This window comes from Helianthus annuus, chromosome 2 (genome assembly GCF_002127325.2).
Source record: "Helianthus annuus cultivar XRQ/B chromosome 2, HanXRQr2.0-SUNRISE, whole genome shotgun sequence".
Taxonomy (NCBI): Eukaryota; Viridiplantae; Streptophyta; class Magnoliopsida; order Asterales; family Asteraceae; genus Helianthus; species Helianthus annuus.
Window position 1 is genome coordinate 58,553,215 of NC_035434.2, and position 19,624 is coordinate 58,572,838.

General features: G+C 41.5%; 1 protein-coding gene across 1 annotated transcript; it reads left to right on the forward strand.

The window, feature by feature from the left end:
* Positions 1-13,853: 13,853 nt before the first annotated feature.
* On the forward strand, positions 13,854-14,483 carry LOC110932978. The gene has a single exon (XM_022176226.1). It carries the CDS (start codon positions 13,854-13,856, stop codon positions 14,481-14,483), a length of 630 nt encoding a protein of 209 aa, XP_022031918.1.
* Positions 14,484-19,624: the final 5,141 nt, after the last annotated feature.

The window sequence follows — 19,624 nt, forward strand, 5'->3', positions numbered from 1 at the left end:
ACATCCTTAGACATGTGCACGAGGGTTTAACGGGAGGCCATCACGGAGCGAATGTGACGGCACAAAAGGTATTCGATAGTGGGTTTTATTGGCCAACGGTAGTTAAGGATGCCGTAGAGTTTGTTAGGACATGTGACCGTTGCCAACGTACCGGCAACATCTCATCCAAGGATGAAATGCCCCAAAATCCCATCCAAGTCTTGGAAATCTTTGACGTGTGGGGCATTGACTTCATGGGACCTTTTCCATCTTCAAGTGGAAAGAGGTACATCCTCGTGGCCATTGATTACGTTTCAAAGTGGGTCGAAGCTCAAGCTTTGCCCACCAATGATGCCCGAGTGGTGGTGAGATTCCTTAAAAAGTTATTCACGCGTTTCGGAGTCCCTAAAGCTATCATAAGTGACCGTGGTACGCATTTTTGCAATTCCGCCATGGAAAAGGCACTTGCACGCTACGGTGTCACTCATCGTCTTTCCACCGCGTACCACCCGCAAACTAGTGGCCAAGTAGAGAATGCTAACCGAGGTGAAGGGAATCCTAGAGAAAACGGTAGGAAAAAGTAGAAAGGATTGGTCGGAAAAGTTCGACGATGCTTTGTGGGCTTTCCGCACCGCCTATAAGACTCCGTGATTGTGTATGGCAAAGCTTGCCATCTTCCGGTAGAGTTAGAGCATAGAGCTTTGTGGGCATTGAAAACCGTTAATCTTGACCTTACCGAGGCCGCTAGAAGGAGGTTCTTCCAAATTCACGAGTTGGAAGCATTGAGGGATGCTGCCTATGAACGATCTTGGAGTATCAAGGAAAAAACTAAGGCGTTGCATGATAAGAGGTTGCGAGGCTTGAAAGAGTTTAAGATAGGTGATAAAGTGCCTTTGTTCAATTCGAGGTTAAAATTGATAGCAGGGAAACTAAAATCGAGATGGAGTGGACCGTATGTGGTGAGAGAGGTGTTTCCATACGGCACGGTTGAATTATACGACGAAGTCGACAAAGGGGTATGGAAGGTAAACGGTCATAGATTGAAACATTACTTGGGAGGTCCCATTGATACCACCAAAGAGGAAGAAATTCCTCTAGAGGACCCACCCACCTTCACCGACCAGTGAGTGCGAAAAGCTTCGTGTGTAGAGTATGTACTGTTTGTAAATTTCTTAATTTTTCGTATTTTTTGTAGTTTTTCGGTGTTTGTTTTGTGTTGTTGAGAATTTTGCAGGTTTCATTATCGCTACGGAATGGAAAAAGCATGAGAAAAGAGGTCACAGGTATGTGTCTTGGACACTTAGAAAAAATTTTGTGGGTTTTGGACGGTTCGGGAAAAAGTTGAAAAAATTTTCTAAGGCATGAAACAAGTTTTTCCACGCAACATTCTATGAAAATCGACCCTTGGCGTGACGCCAAGGGCCTTCGCGTCACGCGAGGGGTAGGGTCCAAAAACAATTAAAATCAAGCCCGCCGCGTTACGCGAGGCCCCCCTCGGACCCCACCGCATCACGCGACGCCCCCATGAACCGTTTAAAATCATTTTTCTTGAACCTGTTTGCTGAAACACTTCCCTTTTCACATCTACAAACCCTAAATCGCGAATTTCACAAAAATCATCATATCTCGCTCATTTTTCCACCAAATCACCCCATTCTTCTTCCTAAATCAACACAATCACATTCCCCACAATCTTAACCATCAATCTCACCCGAATTCGCGCTCCATTCTCGCATTTTTTGGACAAATTCGTGCACCACAAGTTCAAGACTTCATTTTTCTTGCTAATCCGAATCCCAGGTATGATTTCTGTGATTTCTCGCTAGTAGGTAACTTTATTGCTTAGTTGTAGTGTTGGGTCAGTCATATCTTAGATTTAGGGTTTGTGTAGGTTGATAAAGTTAGGATTTTTGAGCTTTTATTCATGTTAGTGGTATGCGGGTGGATATGTTTGGGATGTTTACATACAATGGGGTTTGCGGATGGTTCGGGTTGGTTTGCTTGAGGTTGTTTGAGACTTGTGGGGTATGTTTGGACAACTAGACAACATGTTTGAGCTTTACGGGTTTGTTTGGCTATAACTAATGAATTTTTGCTAAAAAAATAGGTTTTTGAACTGATTTTTGCAAATGTGATTAGTTTTCTAAATGGATTTTGTTGCCACAAACGTTGCGTGAAGGTTTAAAAAGTCAAACTCTCACATGTTTCGCCTCAAGTGTGGGGATATTTCGGCACTTATGCTTAATTGAGGACACTTAAAGTGCCGGGAGGAGATAGTGTACATTGAGTCGTAGGTTGTTCGAGTCATTGAGTCTAGTGGTGTCTATAGAGTAGTATCTCGAGTTTAGTGTCGGGTTTACTTATATGCATGTACAAGTTCACAACATTTTGTCCGTACTCAATCTCCATTTGGGTAGAATGATGTGTAACTTAAGTTTTGTAAACGGTAACCGATGTTTTCGAATTTAGCCGCGAATGAAATGCTATACGGCTATTTTCATTTTCATAAAAAAAATTAAAAAATTAAAAATACCAAAAATAGCTTGTGATTACTAATAGTCTGCATTGTTTCTCTTGTCAAATCTTTCTTGTTTTGCAGAACATGTCGGGTGAAGGTTCGTCGTCAAACCCAAGGAAAAGGAAGATCAAGTATCGCAGGAATGATAGGAGAGTGTATTCCCGAATTGAGAGGTTGGTCAATCACCCAGTATTGGATTTTGAAGAGGATACTAAAGAGAGGGTAAAGCTCAAAAAGTATGTGGTAACTCAGACATTGGAGCATCGTGTAATTGATTGGGAGAGGTTACAATGTATGGGAGCGAGTGAGTGTGTGGCAGAATTATTGAAGCCGAGGTTGAGAGCGGCAATGGATTATTGTGATGGGCCGCAGTATACCGAACTTACAATTGAGTTCCATTGTACCTTCCGTCACAAAGAGGGTACTTTTGCTGAAAAGGATGCGGTATCGTTCTCATTGGGTAGAAATCTTTATGAAATGAATATGGCTCAGTTTGGAGTAGCTCTGGGTTTTTACACACCGGAAGAAGTGGAGACAGATGAATTTGTGAATGGGTTAAGGGGTGTGTACAATCACCCTCGGCCGAAGTGTTTGAATTCGGCGGATTTGGAAAGATTTTGGGATACAATTGCGTCTCAGCCATTCGCTCAAACGAACCTCATCACATTTGTTCGTGATCCGATATATAGGTATATTTTGAAGGCATTGGCGACGACGGTTGTAGCGAGGAAGTCGGGCGAGAATAAAGCGAATTGGTTAGATATTTTCGCGTTGATGTGTATGGTTGAAAAGCGAAATTGGAATTTGGCAAGTTCTTTGCATGGTCGTGCAATAGGCCTCGTCGGGGAGGAAAACGGGCCGCAATGGATCTTGGGCCTTACATAGCTCGGTTGGCATGGAATATTCGGGCCCTTACAAAATACAAGCTTAAGCAGTTGCATGAGGGTATGCCAACGGTTCGTTGGGATGTTGCGGATCTACGGTTGGCAGGTATTCTGACACATTCGGACCCGCCAGAGTGGAACTTCGAGGTTGGTGCTCCTCCGCAACGACAGCCGGCACCTCGACAGAGGCGTGCAGTTCCACCGCCACAGCAGCCAGTTAGACAGCCGAGGCCTAACCCGTTCACTCCTGAGGCTGCTTTTGACTACACGCAGCAGAGGTTTGCTCAGATTGAAGATAGGATGCGGGTTGACCACCAGTGGACCATGTAGAGCCACCACCGATAGGACGACATGCTCAGGTACATGATGTCGGGTATGTCACTAGATGCTCAGATACCTCCACCCTTTGCGGGATTATTACCTCCACCAGTTTATGGAGGCGAGCAGCAGACCCCATATGTTTATGGTCAGTATCCGGGGGATGACCAGTGGGGGGACAAAGTGGTTATGCGTATAGTGGTCAGTTCGGGTGGCAGCAGGCTGGAGGTTCGGGGACCCAGCAGATGGAGGAAGATTTAGAGGAGGAGTGATGTAGCAGACTGCAGCAGCATATATATCCTTTCATGTTGTATTTTATTTATGCTGTTTCAGTAGTTCGATGTGGTTGTATTCGTAGGACATATATTTTATTTTGGGAAAATGGATTGTATCACCCCCAACGAAACAAAATTGGCCGTTGCCACGCCCAACTTTCACTTTGGCTCTCACCACCCCCAACTGGACACTTGGGTTGCTGTGTCACCCCGTTGTTAACTAGACACTAACTAGGTTAGTTTTTTTTTTTTGCTGACGTGGCTAATTTATCCTATGTGGCATGTTGATGTGGATCTGAAACATATTTTATAAATAACAAAAAAATAAAGGACTATATAAATAAAATACCCCTATCATCTTCATCCATCTTCAATCACAAAACCCTAACCTTCACCTCCACCTCCACCACTACCCACCTGCAACCACCGCCCAAACCCACCCCTGCCACCGGCCACCATTGATCCTATTCTCCCTAATCATTCCCCAAATTCATCCGCCACACCATAGATCCCACAACTCAGCTGGTTGCATACACAATCAATCATAAATCCATATAATAAACCTCCGTGTCTGATGGCCTTTGCTTCCAAGAAACACCAATCGTAAATCTGACGCTTGGGAGCTTGTATTTATTACTTGTTCCCTCAATTATATATAAAATATATACATACATTGTATCATCACATAGCTGGATTATTAATGGATCCACCAATAATCAACGTGACATTGTTCTCAGCTGCCAATCATTCTTTTTACTATTAACCTGAGATTTGGCCTTTTTCATCCATCCATGGTGGTGCAAATGAGGGTTTAGGGATCAAATTTAACAACTTTGTTGGTGGGTTTTGGGAAAATGAGTGATCTTCTGTAACAGATCATAGTGGTGGTCGTAGGAAACAAAGGGATGCTAATTCTGAAGATGAATCTTTAAAGATTGTGTCTACTAGTAGCAACAATGATTTGGTAGGGGTTTTCGGGTGATGAGCGATGGTGATTGTGATAGTCGGTGGTGCTCACGATGGTGTGGCAGTGGTTTCGATGACGACGGCGAAAGTTGCGTTGAACGGAACAACAGCGACAGTGATGTTCTTAGGAGTTCGATGACATTGACGAAGTGATTCCGGTGGTTCAAACATGTTTTCCAGAGACAAGGTAAACCCAACGATTTTTCAATTTTTTGAACAGCGATTGGTTGTTGGGTGGGGTGGATGGCAGCGAAGGATGGTTGTGGGGTGGATGGTAGGATGGTGGGGTGGGTGGTGGTGGTGTTAAGAGAGAGAGACTGAAAATTATAAATTGATTTTTGTATGTAATATATATCTATATACATATATAAATATTTATTTTTTTTGTTATTTATAAGTATGTTCCAGATCCACATCAGCATGCCACATAGGATAAATTAGCCACGTCAGCAAAAAAAACTAACCTAGTTAGTGTCTAGTTAACAACGGGGTGACACAGCAACCCAAGTGTCCAGTCGGGGTGGTGGGAGCCAAAGTGAAAGTTGGGCGTGGCAACGGCCAATTTTGTTTAGTTGGGGGTGATACAGTCCATTTCGCCTTTTATTTTCTGTTTGAATTTCGGATGATGGTATGTTAGACACGTGGTAGTGGTATGTTTGGTATGGTATTTATGCTTTAGGTTGATGATTTGGAGCCGCTGTCCGTTCGTGTGTGAGAGAGTTTGGTATTGTTTGCTGAGCACGTTCGGTATTGGAGGGCTTATGTGGAAACGACTGGCACTTTGACAGTCTCACATATTCAGTTAAGTCGTTTCCCTTTTCGTTGTTGTTGTATTTTTATTTATTTCGTCGTCTAGTTATTTAGTTAGTTCGTTTTGTTTTATTTAGTAGTTTTTGGGTAGTGTCGAGTCGTTTTTCGTTCTTGCATTAGGGACAATGCAATCTCTAAGTGTGGGGATGGAAATACATGTAAATAATCAGCCTTAATTATTAAAAAAAATAAAAAAAAATTCAAAAAAAAAATTGAAAAATCAGAAAATGTCTTTCGATAAAAAAGAAGTTTGCATTTTTGAATGGAAAATGATAGAAAAGACAAATTTTTGCTCGGGTTCGAATAATAATAATATGAGATTATAATAAATCGAGCTTGCGTCTAGTTAGGGATATGTGGATAGGCCCGGGTTTGGTTTTAAGTCCCTTTGAGCTAATATACATTAATTGTCGGTCTGCTAGTGGGTTTTCGCCTGGGAGATATGGGAAACTAAAACCACCAATAATAGTATAAGGGGCACCGTGATAAGTTAAAACTGTTAGAGTTTGTGATCATGAAAAAAAATAGAATAAAAAGTGAGCTAGAAACTAAATGAAAGTAATGCATTCCTATGTAGTTTGGGTTGGGGATAGCGACTCTACAGCCGAATTACCTCTAGGGTGTGTGAAATCGACCGTGCTAAAAAGAAAAAATAAATAAATAAGTACCGAAACCTAAGTAATCTGTGGTTGGGGATAGCGACTCTACAGCCGGATTGCCTCTTGGCTAGAGAAAGCACCGTCTAGACTCACGGGGGGGGGGGGGGGGGAGGAAAAGCAAAAAAATGGAAAAAAAAAATTTGATTGTAAACTCTCTTGGTTTTGATATAAGACGGTTGGGAATTGGTCAAATGATCGTTCTTTTAGTCCTATAAGCTTGAGGCGGGAGTAGGTAGACTGTTGATTCTAGTGTGAGACCTTAGGTAGACTGACCTCACTTAAATTAAAATCACATGATAAGGGCTTAGGATTGGATTCGGGTTTAAAGTGGACAAAGTATATTCGCAATCGCAGCTAACGCAAGCCTTGGTTTTAATTAATTATATCTATAATTTTCGATCCAAGTGAATATTTGTCTATGATTCCGTTGCATAATTCTTTTTCGAGGACGAAAAAAGAGTAAGTGTGGGGATGTTTGATGTATTGAAAAGTACATATGTTTATAGTGTATATTTTGGTCAGTTTTCAGTCGTTTAGAGTCTAGTTTAGGTTAGAATTTCGATACTGCTGACGTTAAGCTTTGATTTCAGGTCCCGTAGCTTAAAGTGATGGAAACCGAGTAAAAACGAGCAGTTTAGAAGAAAACCGGGATTCGTACGCGCGTCGGAGAAGCTGGAACTCGAAGCTGAATAAAAAAATAATAAAAATCAGGCAAGGAGGCGCCGCGTGACGCGACACCCCCTTGGCGTCACGCGAGGGTCTGGTTTTTCCGGAAAAGTTGTTGCCAAGCTAGGGTTTTGAAGATGATTTTCCAAGAAACTGAGGACAACTCTAATTACGAATCAAGAAACCCTAGGACGAATTTTGAAGGAGATTTTGAGTATTTTGGAGTGCTTTAGCTTGCGGGAATCATTCGGTTGAAGCTTGGATCGTGAAAGTGAAGATTGTTCGGGTTTTATCTCCCGGTGTTCTTTAATTTCGTGTTTTCAATACTTTTCCGATGAATTCTTGTTTTGAACTTGCTTTGTTTATTTTAGACATCATGTTTCTTGGCTAAACCCTAGATACTACCTAGACAAGATGATAGTTTAATTAATGTTTGGATCTTTTAACGGTTTTTATTGATTGATTATGGATTGACTTCTGAAAGTAACGTGTTCTAGATTTTCTGATTTGGTGCGTGTGCGTATTCACTTTTGATTGTGGATTGTTTACTGTTTCACATAGATTTTGGTGGATGTCTTTCACATAATAGATCTGTGTTGATTATTTGCATCCTTGCGGGTTCGGGTGATCTTTGGGTAAATCGGCCGATAGCCTTAGAAACAGTAATTAAAATATAATTAGAAGTAAATATTCTGCTTAACTTGTCGCTGAGAGGCTCGAGTTAGTTATTAGGTCTCGGTGCAGTATATAGCTAAATTAGATTTTGAGAGAAGTCGACTTTAGTTCCCTAATTGCATTTATGTCTAGTAAATCAAGTCAGAACCTAGAACTGCCTTAGATTATCGCGCTGAGAGGTAGATAGTCGTATTAGGGCACTTTTAGAGTCGTTAGAGGACTGAGAGGAAGTCTAACAGTCGGTATACACAACAGCCTTGTAGGGTTTCCTAGGTTTCTTCCTGAAAAGGGTCGGGAAGTCTTAGCATTGAAATACCTTACGGTTTAGTATTTTACGATCCCGGCTCCATACAACAATAAAACCGTTAGAAGTCCATTCACAGTTAAACTGGATTCAAGTCTAGGTAGTCCTTAACCTCATCTGAATTAAAACCCTAGTCTTCGTTCGTGTCTTAGTTTAATTTCATTTTAATTGCAATTTTAGGATTTTAGTACCCCCCCCCTTTAAAACACAACAATTGTTTAATCGTGTCAGTGTCTAGTCTAAATAGAGTCGTTAACGTAATTCATTAGGGTCCTTGTGGGTTCGACATCCGGACTTACTTTTCTGTGCTAGAGTCGACTGGTTCACTTGCGGGTGAGTAGTTTAGTCAGGTTAGAGAGTCTAGATTTTTATTACTCGAGTCTTAATTTAAGGTAATTTTAGTTTAATTAGTTGAACTACTTTTTCCACATCCGGACTTACTTTTCTGTGCTTGATATTTAGAGATTTCTACAGTGGGTACATGTATACTCACCACAGATGAAGTCAGAGATAGTATTAGGGCTACTACACATCTTCTTCTTGCTTCTTGATTCGGTCCTCCATTATTAGAACCCTAACCCTAATTTCTAACACACAATAGGTTTATGAGTAGGAGAAGGCCACCGTGAAAAAATCGAATACAACCATTGAATAACATACCCGGAACAGAAGAACAACACAATGATAATCGATTGAAGATTAAGAAGTGATTGAAAGAACAAAAGCGTGAAAGAGAGGCTAGATGAAAATTAGGGTTTGGATAGGATGAATGGCGTGTGAGGAAAAATAGCGGAAGACGTCCATTTTGTTTTACCACTAAATTCTCAATTATCTAGCTTAAAAGCATGTCCACATCATCAAAGTGGTGGCCTAAAATCATGACATGTGTTAAAGATGTATTTTTTAGTATAGGAGAAAGATTATTATTATTATTACTATTACTACTACTACTACTACTACTATTATTATTATTATTATTATTATTATTTTATTATTACTACTACTAGTAGTAAAACCCGTGTGCAAACACGGGTGGTTTTTAGAAAACCGTGCATAACACATTTTAATAGAAAGTAAAGATAGGTATATAGATATTGTACCAAAACGTGTTATCTATTATAGCTAGTAGACAACTATAAACATAGATCATCGGTTAATATATTAGTTACATACGACTATATCCATTCTCGTTTCCAAAAAACGGAGTACCCACCTATTGACAATGTAAACTGCTTATAGACATAAGTACATATAAAAGAGGCCTAACAAACTTAATAGAATTTGAATACAACTTAAGTTTTAGTATAGGAGACAGATTATTATTATTATTATTATTATTATTACTACTACTACTACTACTACTACTACTACTACTACTACTACTACTACTACTACTACTACTACTACTACTACTACTACTACTACTACTACTACTACTACTACTACTACTACTACTACTACTACTACTACTACTACTACTACTACTACTACTACTACTACTACTACTACTACTACTACTACTACTACTACTACTACTACTACTACTACTACTACTACTACTACTACTACTACTACTACTACTACTACTACTACTACTACTACTACTACTACTACTACTACTACTACTACTACTACTACTACTACTACTACTACTACTACTACTACTACTACTACTACTACTACTACTACTACTACTACTACTACTACTACTACTACTACTACTACTACTACTACTACTACTACTACTACTACTACTACTACTACTACTACTACTACTACTACTACTACTACTACTACTACTACTACTACTACTACTACTACTACACTACTACTACTACTACTACTACTACTACTACTACTACTACTACTACTACTACTACTACTACTACTACTACTACTACTACTACTACTACTACTACTACTACTACTACTACTACTACTACTACTACTACTACTACTACTACTACTACTACTACTACTACTACTACTACTACTACTACTACTACTACTACTACTACTACTACTACTACTACTACTACTACTACTACTACTACTACTACTACTACTACTACTACTACTACTACTACTACTACTACTACTAGTAAGACCCGTGTGCAAACACGGATGGTTTTTAGAAAACCGTGCATAACACATTTTAATAGAAAGTAAAGATAGGTATATAGATATTGTACCAAAACGTGTTATCTATTGTAGCTAGTAGACCACTATAAACATAGATCATCGGTTAATATATTAGTTACATACGACTATTTCCATTCTCGTTTCCAAAAAACGGAGTACCCACCTATTGACAATGTAAACTGCTTATAGACATAAGTACATATAAAAGATGTCTAACAAACTTAATAGAATTTGAATACAACTTAAGATTCAACAAACATTAACTACGAACACATGATCACCTGCCTCAACAACTTTCACCAAAGCTCAATCAAGGTTGATCAGGCCTTTGATTTCCAGCAGTTCTTTGACTTCAACAGATGATAGGTCTTCAACAGACATTAGACTTCAGCAGATCTTTGTGTATAACAGTCTTTATAGATCAGTAGACTTTAGAAATCAGCAGATCTTTGTGTGATGAGACTATCCGCTGATGATGCTCAACCACTGATGAGGCTGAGCAGTGCTTTCCATTAAGGTTGATCAGGCCTTTGACTTCAGCAGATGATTGGTCTTGAACATTCTTTACATCCAACAGAATTTTGCATAACAGTCTTTATAAAACAATCAGACTTTAGAGATCATCAATTGTTGAGTGCCACTGCCATTGAAGGGAAATAATGTTTAGACACTGTTATTGGGGATCATCTGTGTTAGGATCTGATTTTACTTGATTGCGTTGTTTTATATGAAGTGTAACATGAAGAAGATAAATAAATGATCAAATGCAGCAGAATGAAGTAAAACTTTATAACACAATCAAGGAGAGAACATTTTTCATCATACGAGCTTTTTAATCAAAATATTGAAATACAAGGAATCAGTGTCATCTTCATCAACTTTATTCTCTCATCAGCTTTTCCCAAATTTGACCTTTGAATTAGAGCTCAAAATCCAAGGAATCAATGTCATCTTCATCCCTTTCCAGTTGAAGGTTCATTAGATCTTGGAGGCCATCTGCACTTAGACCAAATGCATCCTCCCTTGATAGCTTTTCAACTCCACCATCAGACCTGAACAATGTCAATACGTGGGTATCTTTGTCAGACTTCCACTTTAATATTTTTGGGTCTGATGGGTTTCTTGGGAGAAGTTTTATTTGTGATGAGTTTGGGGATTGAGGTCTGCTTGCCTACCTTTGAAGTGTTTTAGCAAACTGAGCTTGAAGTTGTAGAGAAGCATCATCCAATCCAAACTATAACTGATTTCTGATAGCCTCTTCTCTGAATTCAGCATCCCTCTTTTCATTTTACTCATCAATCTGTTGTTGTCTTTTTCTTTGGTTCAAGACACTGATGGATACATCAGATGACGAGAACAACTTTTTAGAAGAATGGGTCTGCCGAGGCCTATCAGTGGTTTCATCATCATATACTGGCTTCTTAGGAAGCGTTGGATCAGTCTTTCTGAGTTCTTCTAACTTTTTATAAGTTAGATCAACATCTTGCTTAGTCCATGTGACAACCCGAACTTTCAAGGTCTTTCCTCGACACTTTGCTTGTTTCACAACTATGTTTTCATAATTCGTTGCGTTGTAACAGGTGCACGTTTGCAATATGATTGATTTAATGAATATGATTATTGTACTATTGTTTGGTCTTATGGTTAATGAATATGATTAAGGTATTGAAAACTTATTAACTGTTTGAGATTAGATAGACTTAACCCTTGCACTCTCACATTCGACGAAACACTGGATCCTTGTCACAAACTTCCACTCGACGAAACATTGGTTTTTCGTCATCATTTCTACTCGACGAAACATACCTATTCGTCGAGGAACAGTTGTTCGCCGAGATGGGCTTTCGGCCCAAGTGAAGCCCAAATATGATTTGGTTATATTTGGCTTGTGTGCGCATTTGTATACGTAAGTTATTAACCAACGAAACCCTAGACTCTCCCTTGCACTCAACGGCAATCATCATTCCTCTCGAAGCTCTTCCCAGTCTTATCTTACAATCGGCTTTGACTGATTTAGTGTGTGCGAGTAACTAGTCATACCGAGCAAATCAAGGTGAGTTCACTTCTCTCAAAAAAAAAGCATGCGTCCGGTGGGGACAATCAAACTGATAAAACTTGTTAACGGATTTTCGTAAACCCATATCCTTGTAGGGGATATGAGGTGGTTTCAAATACCCACATCCTTGTAGGGGATGTGAGGCGGATTTCACAAACGCATATCCTTGCAGGGGATATGCAACAGTTTTCAGTAAACGTTAATGTTGGATAATACACTCACTCTCTATCACTTAAGTCCCATCATACTACGGGGTTAGTTACTTGTAGGGCAACAGGGTTATTAGTTGATAGCACTATTAGGTTTGGCACCCTCACGACGTACCTGGATAAGACGGGCGTGAACTAATAACTTTAAATCATGACCAGTGTTTGATCGAGCATTGGGGAAGGGCAAAAAGGGCCGTCTACGGTATCGAGTTATTATCAGCATAACATATCATATGACAGTACTTGGTATTAAACGGTTAAAACAAATGGTGAACTCAGCAGCGTTGTCTGATACACTTTTCTGCATGCTTGCAGGTCCTTAGGTTCATGGATGGGAACTTGCTATCTGGGAGTGCTAGAGTGGTCATGGTTCGTGGCTCTTGGATACAAGTTTAATGATTATTGCACACTTGTTTTGGAACACTTGAAATAACTATTTACATTATGCTTCCGCTAAACAGATATGTTTTATTGTGTTTGGATTTACTTTTTGAAATAAATGGAAACTTTTATTTAATACTATGTTATGGTTCAATGTGATTGGTGGCTAGATCCTGGTACGTCACACGCCTCGCGGGGGTTCCCGCTTGTGGTATTTTTGGGGGTGTGACAGTTTGGTATCAGAGCCACTGGTTATAGTGAACTAGGGTTTTAAAATGTTTTCATAAAACCAGATTATAACCAAACAATATCGAAGCGACCATGACACTCAGCTCTAGATTGCAAGGTTCGTCCTCTGTTTACCTTTATGCATTAGTAGTTACACACACACAACTTGCATGAAACTACATATTAGATACCCTGATATGATTACCTGTGCTGCATGTTTTAGTGAAGCTAGATAGTGTGGCACTGCCCTTCAACTCTTGTGATTCTTAATCCTGTAATGTCTTTTGTTGTGCTATTTGAATGTGGGGAACCTTTTAGCGCGAGTTAAGAGGCACTGAGATAAGCATGCAAATTGCCTTATTATTATGGGTGCACACATAATAATAGGGGTGCATGTGAGTCCTAGTGAGGCTTAACGAGTGCGAAAGGGGTTCCGCTCTGTTGTTTGATGTAAACTTTGTAGTTTGTAGATGTCAACGTGAGGTTTGACTCCTACCTTATCTCGATTCTTAAACTTTTTCCTCTTCTTCTATAGAATCATGAGCGGACAAGGCCATGGACGTGGTCACATTGCGATGACTCAGGCTGAGTTGACAAACTTGATTAACACACGTGTGGCTGAGGCCTTGGCAGCCTACCAAGCTGGTACGATATGTGCCAAATACTCTTTATTCTTGTATCGCGTACCCAATTCTTACCCGTGTGCTGTAATTTCTTTCGTCCTTAGGTCTCCAAGCGAATCAAAACCAGAACAATCCACATGTGTGTACGTTCAAAACGTTCATGGATTGCAAGCCCCAAACATTCAGTGGAGCTGAAGGTCCCGTGGGACTGCTCCGTTGGTTCGAGAAAGCCGAGTCCGTTTTTGCTATGTGTAACTGTCCAGAGGGGGACAGGGTGAAGTTTGCTTCTGGCACCTTGGAGGAAGGTGCTTTGACTTGGTGGAATGCTCATGTGCAGATGCTGGGCATCGAAATGGCAAATGCAACCACTTGGGATGATTTCAAAGAGCCGATTCGGGAGGAGAACTGCCCTCGGGATGAAATTCAAAAGTTGGAAAACGAGTACTATAACCTGAAGATGGAAGGATCCGAGATCGAGGCCTATACGAAACGATCTCTCGAGCTGGAAAACATGTGTCCTAATTTATCTCGACCAACACCTCGCAGGATCGAGCTCTACATTAAGGGATTGGCACCATCAGCTAAGGGGTTAGTCACTGCAGCAAATCTCAAGGACCTGCCCCGGACTATCAGATTGGCTCACAAGATTACTGATCAGGAGGTGGAGCGTGGCTCGCTGCCACCCCGTATTGCTGCTACTACCACTGCTACTACAGTTACCACCACCACCACAGATAACAAGCGTAAGTGGAACGACACAGATAAGACAACAAACTCGAATCAATCGTAGAAGAAGCCTAATAACAACAGCAGCAGCAACTTTAGCCAATCGTCTTCGGTTAATCAGAATCAGAACCACAGCCAGACTTCCGGTTACGCAGGAAAGCAGCCGAAGTGCAATAAGTGTGGTTTCCACCACTATGGCCAGTGTAGCTGGGCATGTCAAAGGTGTGACAAGCTGGGTCACATGGCGAAGGATTGTAGAGCTCCACATCCCAAGCAGCAACAGCAACAATCTCAGCAACAGCAACAGAGGCAACAACCCCAGCAGAATCGGGGTAATCAGAGGAGATGCTATCAGTGCGGTAGTGAAGGGCATTTCAAGAAGGATTGCCCGCAATTGAATCAGAATGCCAACAATAACATTAGATGTAATCGCCAGAACAACAACAAAGAGGGAAACAACAACAATGGGAATAACGGTGGGAATGGCGCTCGCGGTAGGGCGTTCACTATTGGGGCAGACGATGCAAGGAACGATGGCAACGTCGTGACCGGTACGTTCTCTGTTAATGGTATTATTGCTTCTGCATTATTTGACTCTGGTGCCGACTGGAGTTATGTGTCTTTGGGGTTCAGTCGTCAGCTAGGATTGACTCCCGCGTCTCTTGTGAACAAGCATGTAGTGGAATTAGCTGATGGCAAGTCGATAGAAGCCACACATGTATTCTTAGGGTGTAAACTCGATCTTCTAGGTCAAGTGTTCGACATTGACCTTCTTCCCATCACTCTTGGTAGTTTTGATATAGTCTTTGGTATGGACTGGTTGTCCAAACACGGAGCATACATACGTTGCAAGGAGAAGATCGTGCATGTACCTCTCCCTAGCGGGGAATCATTATCTGTCCAGGGTCATCAAAGCGGTGCAACCGTCAACATGATTTCATCCATGAAAGCCCAGAAATCTTTACGGAAGGGCTACCATGCTATTCTTGTGCTTGTTACTGATACCCGTCCTGAAGAGAAGAAAATCGAGGATTTACCAGTCGTACGAGAGTTTCCTGACGTTTTTCCCGAGGAACTTACAGGTTTACCTCCACATCGTCAGGTGGAATTCCAAATTGATATTACACCAGGAGCAGCTCCGATTGCTCACGCACCATATCGTCTTGCACCTAAGGAGTTGCAAGAATTGTCCAATCAACTCCAAGAACTGTTGGATAAGGGCTTTATTCGACCTAGTTCTTCGCCTTGGGGAGCCCCGGTGTTGTTTGTAAAGAATAAGGACAGATCCTTTTGCATGTGTATTGATTATCGCGAACTCAACATGGTGACGGTCAAGAATCGTTATCCTTTACCTCGCATTGACGACCTGTTCGACCAGTTGCAAGGGTCGAGCTTCTACTCGAAGATTGATCTAAGATCGGGCTATCACCAGATGAGAGTTCGAGAAGAGGATGTTCCAAAAACAGCTTTTCGCATGTGTTATGGTCATTACGAGTTTCTGGTCATGCCATTCGGGTTAACCAACGCACCAGTGGTATTCATGGATCTCATGAACCGCGTATGCAAACCATACCTTGACGATTTTGTCATCATGTTCATCGATGACATTCTGATCTATTCTAAGAGCAAGGAGGACCACGAGCGGCACCTACGTCTTATCTTGGTGCTCCTGAGGAAAGAGCAGCTTTACGTGAAATTTTCTCAGAGTGACTTCTGCATTCGAGAAGTACACTTCCTCGGCCACATCGTCAACGAAATGGGAATACACATGGATCCTGCTAAGATCGATTCAATCAGGAATTGGGCAGCACCAAAGAATCCTTTGGAGGTGCGACAATTCCTTGGCCTCGCTGGGTACTATCGAAGGTTTATTGAGGGCTTTTCAAAGATCGCTCAACCCTCACCGCTCTAACCCAGAAGGGTGTCGTGTATTCCTGGGGAACGAAATAGGAAGACGCTTTCCAGCTTTTAAAGCAAAAGCTTTGCAGTGCACCGATTTTGTCTCTACCTGAGGGTACCGAAGATTTTGTAGTATATTGTGATGCCTCTATTCAAGGTCTCGGTTGCGTGTTGATGCAACGCGAGAAAGTTATAGCTTACGCCTCTTGACAGTTGAAGGCCCATGAGAAGAATTACACGACTCACGACATAGAGTTGGGGGCCGTGGTGTTTGCGCTCAAAATCTGGAGGCATTACTTGTACGGTACTAAATGCACTATTTATACCGATCACAGGAGCCTCCAGCATATTTTCGACCAGAAGGAATTGAATATGCGACAACGTCGCTAGGTAGAACTCTTAAACGACTACGATTGCGCAATCAAATACCATCCAGGTAAGGCTAACGTGGTAGCTGATGCCCTTAGTCGAATGGAAACGAAACCCAAACGTGTTCGCGCCTTGCAACTCACCATTCACCCCAACCTCCCAAATCAGATACGTTCTGCACAAACTGAAGCGTTGAAAGTGGAAAACAATGAAGCAGAGTACTTAAGGGGCATGGAAAAACCACTTGTAGAGAGGTCGGATGGTATTCTCTACTTCAAGGAGCGTGTATGGATTTTTTTGCTTGGTAACCTTAGGGAGCTTGTGATGGACGAAGCGCACAAGTCTCGATACCCTGTTCATCCGGGTTCGGATAAAATGTATCAGGATCTCAAGGTTTTGTACAGGTGGCCGAAGATGAAGGTCCACATCGCGACTTATGTAAGTAAATGTTTGACTTGTTCAAAGGTCAAGGCGGAGTATCAGAAACCCTCAGGCCTATTTCAGCAACCAGAAATACCTGTGTGGAAATGGGAACAAATCCCCATGGATTTTGTCACTGGGCTACCTAGAACTCAGAACGGAAATGATACCATCTGGGTGATCGTGGACCATCTCACGAAATCTGCACATTTCCTCGCAATCAAAGAAACTGACAATTTCTCGTAGCTGGCTAGTACCTATCTAAAGGAAGTGGTTTCCAGGCACGGGGTGCCAACCTCCATTGTCTCCGATCGTGACCCGCGTTTCATATCCGATTTGTGGCAAGCGATGCACAAATCATTTGGCTCACGTCTCGACATGAGCACTGCCTATCACCCTCAAACAGATGGTCAGAGTGAGCAAACTATCCAGACATTGGAAGACATGCTGCAAGCATATGTTATCGATTTTGGTAAAGGTTGGGAGAGACACTTACCCTTGGTGGAGTTTTCTTACAATAACAGTTACCATACCAGTATCCAGGCAGCTCCGTTTGAGGCTTTATATGGGAGGAAATGTCAATCCCCTCTCTGCTGGGCTGAAGTGGGTGACAGCCAAATCATAGGCCCGGAGCTTATGCTCGAAACTTCTGAGAAGATAGTACAAATCAGAAATCGTATGGCGGTGGCACGCGACCGTCAGAAAAGCTACGCTGACAAGCATAGGAAACCTTTGGAGTTTGCTGTGGGCGATCGCGTTATGTTAAAAGTCTCACCCTGGAAGGGTGTGGTATGGTTTGGGAAATGCGGCAAGCTTAATCCGTGTTATGTCGGGCCATTCAAAACTCTGGAACGGATCGGTAAGGTGGCATACAAGCTCGAGTTACCTGCTGAGTTGGGTAACGTCCATGATGTTTTCCATGTTTCACAGTTGAACAAGTGTTTATCCGATGAGACACTTGTAGTACCATTTCAAGAGCTGAAAATTGACGACAAGTTGCAGTTTGTCGAAGAACCAATCGAAATTATGGATCGAGAAGTCAAAGTTCGTAAGCATAGTCGAATTCCAATCGTGAGAGTTCGTTGGAACTCAAGACGTGGACCGGAATTCACGTGGGAACACGAGGATCAGATGAAGCTCAAGTATCCTCACCTTTTCCCAAAGAAACAATCTAAACCTGGTGCAACTAATGAATTTCGGGACGAAATTCCCCTTCAAGTTGGGGATGATGTGGTACCCGAGGAAAATCCACGGTCATCCTGATCTGACACTTCGCCGCTTTTGGATTGCGCTCATCAAATTTCAGGACGAATTTTTTTTCAAGTTGGGGATGATGTGACAAATTGAACTTTCAAGGTCTTTCCTCGACACATTGCTTGTTTCACAACTGTGTTTTCATAATTCGTTGCGTTGTAACGGGTGCACGTTTGCAATATGATTGATTTAATGAATATGATTATTGTACTATTGTTTGGTCTTATGGTTAATGAATATGATTAAGGTATTGAAAACTTATTAACTTTTTGAGATTAGATGGACTTAACCCTTGCACTCTCACATTCAACGAAACACTGGATCCTTGTCACAAACTTCCACTCGATGAAACATTGGTTTTTCGTCATCACTTCTACTCGACGAAAAATACTTATTCGTCGAGGAACAGTTGTTCACCGAGATGGGCTTTCGGCCCAAGTGAAGCCCAAATATGATTTGGTTATATTTGGCTTGTGTGCACATTTGTATACGCAAGTTATTAACCAATGAAACACAAGACTCTCCCTTGCACTTGACGGCAATCATCATTCCTCTCGAAGCTCTCCCCAGTCTCATCTTACATTCGGCTTTGACTGATTTAGTGTATGCGAGTAACTAGTCATACCGAGCAAATCAAGGTGAGTTCACTTCTCTCAAAACAAGCATGTGTCCGGTGGGGACAATCAAACCGATTAAACTGGTTAATAGATTTTCGTAAACCCATATCCTTGTAGGGGATATGAGGCGGTTTCAAATACCCACATCCTTGTAGGGGATGTGAGGCGGATTTCACAAACGCATATCCATGCAGGGGATATGCAACGGTTTTCAGTAAACGTTAATGTTGGATAATACACTCACTCTCTATCACTTAAGTCCCATCATACTACCGGGTTAATTGCTTGTAGGGCAACGGGGTTATTAGTTGATAGCGCTATTAGGTTTGGCACCCTCACGACGTACCTGGATAAGACGGACGTGAACTAATAACTTTAAATCATGACCAATGATTGATAGAGCATTGGGGAAGGGCAAAAAGGGCCGTCTGCGGTATCGAGTTATTATCAGCATAACATATCATAAGACAGTACTTGGTATTAAACGGTTAAAACAAACAGTGAACTCACCAGCGTTGTCTGATACACTTTTCTGCATGCTTGCAGGTCCTTAGGTTCATGGATGGGAACTTGCTATCTGGGAGTGCTGGAGTGGTCATGGTTCGTGGCTCTTGGATACAAGTTTAATGATTATTGCACACTTGTT

What these genes read in the sequence shown, in the direction of transcription:
- LOC110932978 (XM_022176226.1), top strand. Translation starts at nt 13,854, where the DNA reads ATGGATTGCAAGCCCCAAACATTCAGTGGAGCTGAAGGTCCCGTGGGA.